The sequence below is a fragment of the Brassica oleracea genome, chromosome C2 (assembly GCF_000695525.1).
Source record: "Brassica oleracea var. oleracea cultivar TO1000 chromosome C2, BOL, whole genome shotgun sequence".
In the NCBI taxonomy this organism is placed as follows: domain Eukaryota; kingdom Viridiplantae; phylum Streptophyta; class Magnoliopsida; order Brassicales; family Brassicaceae; genus Brassica; species Brassica oleracea.
Window position 1 is genome coordinate 1,608,087 of NC_027749.1, and position 6,000 is coordinate 1,614,086.

General features: G+C 30.9%; 1 protein-coding gene across 1 annotated transcript in view; it reads right to left on the minus strand.

The window, feature by feature from the left end:
- Positions 1-2,628: 2,628 nt before the first annotated feature.
- The window catches only part of LOC106322537 (sericin 1-like), a 7,865-nt gene continuing 4,493 nt past the window's right edge, over positions 2,629-6,000 (minus strand). The window contains exon 4 of the mRNA XM_013760593.1: positions 2,629-4,500. Within this exon, the coding sequence (XP_013616047.1) occupies positions 2,885-4,500 (1,616 nt within the window). The 3' untranslated portion in view covers positions 2,629-2,884. The remainder of the gene's footprint in view (positions 4,501-6,000) is intronic.

Here is a 6,000-nt window from a genome sequence, read left to right on the forward strand (position 1 = left end):
TAAATTTGTGCACAAAGGCCCAATATTTTTTAAAAAAAATAGATATAAGGATCCAAAATTTTGAAATTTACTTATAAATATATGCAAAAAAATATTAAAATCATTTTGTCCAAGTGCCCATAAATTCATTGAGCCGGCCCTGGACATGACGACTAGGGCCATTGGAAAACTGGTGAAGAATCATATATCTTCCCTTATCTTCCCTTAATTACGTGGAGAATCATAACCAGGAGGGCCTTCTCAGGCGATGGTTTGATAGCGATGGTTTGATGTTTACCTTTTAAAACATCTCATTCTTTCATTATTTACACTGTAGAACAAAGATCTACCATATTGTAAAACCTTCTATCTTCTTTTGATCAATAAATTTGAAATTCCTCAAAAAGAAAAAAAAAATTGGACAGGTAAAGGCTAAATAAAAAGACTGCGGAGGTCACAGGAGTAATCGTAATCGTAATCTTTATGTTTCCATGTAATAACCCGCGGCCTAAAAAGAGTGAGAATTTTTATAAAATATTTATTTAGTAACTAATTTTAAATAATTTTTAAAATAATACCAAAATATGTAAAATATATTTAGTAATTTGATCAAATTAAAACTGTAAAATATATAATTTTTATCAGTTCAAGTATGCTACATATTAATAAAAATTTAAAAATAAAATATTTATTTATTTTTACAAGGTATATAGTTTGATTTTAAAAAATATATATATATATATATATATATAGATATTTAAACCAGAAAATATATTAATTGAAAATTTTTACTTATATGATTTTATCATCATTTGTATCTTGTTATAAAAAATCTTACACTATTGATCACAAAATTTTCAGTGTAAAAATTTAGCAGTTTTAGTAATTTATAGTCATTTAAAAAAAATTTAAAATATAACTTATACAAAAATATATTTTTATTATATGGTTACTGCGATTGTTTAATTTATTTTCATAATATAGTTTTTTTTTAATGAGAGAGGGTATACAAATTGCTATTAAATCTTTATTTTGCAAAATCATTAATTGTCATATATATAAATCAATCATATCAAGTAATCCTATAGCTTTATTTAATGAAAAAGGAAAAATATTTTTTTTTGGTAGATTACTACTTAATTTTATGGATAGTTTAATGAGAAACATAATATTTCCTTCGTTTCATATTAAGTGTCGTTGTAAAGTAAAAATTTTGTTACAAAATAAGTATCGTTTCAGAATTTTAATGCAAATTTTTTAACTCTATTTTTCAGTTTATTTTATATTAGTTTTGAAATATGGTTACATGTATATATAGTGGCGTTTTTAATTATAAAATAAACAAAACTAAATAATTGTTTTAATCTATGTGGACAAATCTAAAATGATAAATGGAAGCAAAGATGCGTGGACCAAATAATAATTACAAGTATTGTAATTATACTAGTTATTTAAATATATTTTCTAAGGATTATAAGAATCATCAACAAATGTTCACATGTATAATATTTCCCAATTAATACATAAAGGATAGAAAATACAGTGAACCACACATATAAAAATAATTGCCAACAACCACACATGTAAATTAAGGTTTTCAATGGTAACAACTTATTAATCGATACAGAAAAAATGAAGTAAATTGTCCGGTATAATTTAAATGCGGTTTGTAAGAAAATTGCATAATGAAATTTGTATAAACTAGGCAATACATAATAGCACTTATAGTTATTATAATATATAAACTGGTAAAACTTAAATTTTATAAAATAGTTCTTTTGAATTTTAAAATAAAATATTTTTTATTAGCATGAGCTACTTGAATATTTTATTTTTAATATATTATTAACTATTGTTTTGCTAGAGCTCTGGTTATGTTTTAAGGGTTTTGCCTTATCAAAGTCATACTAAACAGTTTGATTTGGTTAAATGATTACATGTTGCAATTCATTCTAGAGAGAATGCATTAACAGAATTCCTTTAAAATATTTAACAAAAATATTTCATGTTTATAAAATATAATAGAAAAATTAAAAGGAATTTTAAATGAAATTTTCTATAAAAAATCAAGAGTTACTTATCTCCTACAAAATAATTAAATACTTAAAATATATTTATATAAAAAATTACAATTAATATTTTTTGAATAACATTTAATTTTTTAAAAAGCAATAAAATAACATAAGAATATTATCAACAATTAATTACTGGATATTCTAGATAAACTCGATAACATATTTTTGTATTCGGGATCCAGCCGTGGAATGAATCCCATAAAATTGGTACATCATACATCAAATAATATTATAAGTTTCGATATCATCAACTTTCAAAATTTATTATGGTTTAATTATTACTTCTCATCATATTATTTTGTATGTGTTGGTCTCGAAAATGTCTTGGGCATAAATTTATTTTACTTTAGATGACAATATATGAGATGCCAGATTTGCTAATATTCAATCTTTCGAATGAACTAAATGTTTACATATTGTACTAAATTATAGACAATATTATATCACAATAAGCAGTCACAACATTACATATAAACAAAAATTATTTTAAGAAGACTTACTAATAATTATTATAATTCGTCTTGAACTAATGCATAATATATTCTAAAATATATGGATATCTCGACTAATTTATTTTATTTTTCATAAATTTATATTTACTCTTGTCTACATTCATTTAGATAAATTTTTATAGTTAATTGAACTTTTTCATTGTGTTAACAACTTCCACCATTTGGTAGATCTCTGTCCATCGACGAATCACATTGACAACCAAATTTATTTATAGTATTTGGATTTAATTTTATCCATTAATTTATTTGTATCCATGTGTTCATTCTTATGTCTGAGTGAGCTTTTTCTACCTGATGAACTTCCATTATAGGTGAATTTCAATCACTGAATGAACTCATAGATGATTCTCCATATGATCTGCTTTCATTTTTGGATGAGCTTCTACTCATTGATGAACCATTTTGACCTTCAAACTGTTTTTCAATCTTAGATTTTGTTTCGTGTCTGAATTTTCTTTTAACCGTGTATTTATTTTTACTTCTAGGTGAAATTCCACCACTAAATGAATTGTCTCTGCTTGGTGAATTCGTACTCTTCGATGAACTTTCACCATCAAATGAACTTCCATTTTTATCTCGAAATTTATTTTTAATCTTGGATTTAGTTTCGTCTTTGAATTTTCTTTCACCCATATGTTTATCTTTATGATCTCTGCGTGAACTTTCACCGACTGATGAATTTCCACCGTTTGGAGAACCTCCATTCATTGGCGAATTTTCATTATTAGATGAATCATCATATGCTTTTCCACTTGATTTATCTTCATTGGATGAACCTCCATCAATTGATGAACCACTACTACCACTGAACTTACTTTTAGTTTTAGATTTGCTTTTATCTTTCGGTTTTTCTCTATCCATGTTTTTATTTATATCTTTAGGAGAACTTGTACTGCTGGATAAATTATTACTTCTAGGTGAACTTTCACCGTTTGGTGAACCGCCACTTATAGGTAAGCCTTCACCATCGGATGAAACATCATGTGCCTTTCCATCTGATTTCCTTTCAGTTTTGGATAAACTTCTATCCTTTGATGAACCACTTTTATCTTTCAATTTATTGGTAGATTTATCAAGGATTTTGTTTTTACCTTTGTGTTTACCTCTATCCTTGGGTGAACTTGCACCGCTAGAAGAATTTTCATAGCCAAGTGAACTACTACCGCTTGGTGAACCTCCACTCATTGGTGAGCTTCCACCATCGGATGAACCGCTCTTATCTTTCAATATACTTTTAATATTTGATTTGACTTTATCTAAGATAGTGTTTTTACCCTTGGGTTTACCTCCATCCTTGGGTGAACTTGCACCGCTAGATGAATTTCTATGGCCAGGTGAACTGCCACCGCTAGGTGAACTTCCACTCATTGGTGAGCTTCCACCACTAGATGGACTACTCTTTCCTTTAAATTTACTTTTAATCTTGGATTTAACTTTATCTAGAATAGTGCTTTTACCCTTGTGTTTACCTGTATTTTTGGGTGAACTCGCACCGCTCGATGAATTTCCACTGACAGGTGAACTTCCACCGCTTGGTGAACCTTCACTCATTTGTGAGCTTCCGCCACCGGATGAACTACTCTTACCTTTTAGTTTACTTTTAATCTTTGATTTAACTTTATCTATGATACTTTTTTTACCCTTGTGTTTACTTATGGCCTTAGGTGAACTTGCATTGCTCGATGAATTTCCACTACCAGGTGAATTTCCACCGCTTGGTGAACTTCCACCACCAGATGAACCTCTCTTATCTTTTAGTTTACTTTTAATCTTGGATTTTACTTTACCAAGAATAGTGCTTCTACCCTTGCTTTTACTTTCATTTTTGGGTGTACTTCTACCGGTAGGTGAACTTTCACTGCTAGCTGAACTTCCACTGCTTGCAGAACTTTTACTCATTGGTGAGTTTCCATCATCGGACGAACCACTCTTACCTTTCAATTTACTTTTAATCTTTGATTTAACTTTATCTAAGATAGTGCTTTTACCCTTGGGTTTACCTCCATCATTGGATGAACTTTCACCGCTAGATGAATTTTCATGGCCATGTGAACTGCCACCGCTAGGTGAACCTCCACTCATTGGTGAGCTTCCACCATCGGATGAACTGCTCTTACCTTTCAATTTACTTTTAATCTTTGCTTTAACTTTATCTAAGATAGTGCTTTTAACCTTGGGTTTACCTCCAACCTTGGGTGAACTTGCACCGCTAGATGAACTTCTATGGCCAGGTGAACTGTCACCGCTAGGGGAACCTCCACTTATTGGTGAGCTTCCACCACTAGATGGACCACTCGTTCCTTTAAATTTTCTTTTAATCTTGGATTTAAGTTTATCTACAATAGTGCTTTTACCCTTATGTTTATCTGCATTTTTGGGTGAACTCGCACCGCTCGATGAATTTCCACTGGCATGTGAATTTCCACCGCTTGGTGAACCTTCACTCATTTGTGAGCTTCCGCTACCGGATGAACTACTCTTACCTTTTAGTTTATTTTTAATCTTTGATTTAACTTTATCTATGATACTTTTTTTACCCTTGGGTTTACCTCCATCATTGGATGAACTTTCACCGCTAGATGAATTTTCATGGCCATGTGAACTGCCACCGCTAGGTGAACCTCCACTCATTGGTGATCACTCTTATCTTTTAGTTTACTTTTAATTTTGGATTTTACTTTATCGAGAATAGTGCTTTTACGCTTGTGTTTACTTTCATTTTTGGGTGTACTTCCACCACCAAGTGAACTTCCACCGCTTGGAGAACTTTCACTCATTGGTGAGCTTCCACCATCGGATGAACCGCTCTTACCTTTCAATTTACTTTTAATCTTTGATTTTACTTTATCTAAAATAGTGCTTTTATCCTTGGGTTTACCTCCATTCTTGGGTGAACTTTCACCGCTAGATGAATTTCCATGGCCAGGTGAACTGCCACCGGTAGGTGAACCTCCACTCATCGGTGAGCTTCCACCATCGGATGAACCGCTCATACCTTTCAATTTACCTTTAATCTTTGATTTAACTTTATCAAAGATAGTGTTTTTACTCTTGGGTTTATCTACATCCTTTGGTGAACTTGCACCGCTAGATGAATTTTCTTGGCCAGGTGAACTGCCACCGCTTGGTGAACCTCCACCCATTGGTGAGCTTCCACCACTAGATGGACTACTCTTTCCTTTTAATTTACTTTTAATCTTGGATTTAAGTTTATCTACAATAGTGCTTTTACCCTTGTGTTTACCTGTATTTTTGGATGAACTCGCACCGCTCAATGAATTTCCACTAACAGGTGAACTTCCACCGCTTGGTGAACCGTCACTCATTTGTGAGCTTCCGCCACCGGATGAACTATTCTTACCTTTCAGTTTACCTTTAATCTTTGATTTAACTTTATCTATGATACTTTTTTTACCCTTGTGTTTACTTATGTC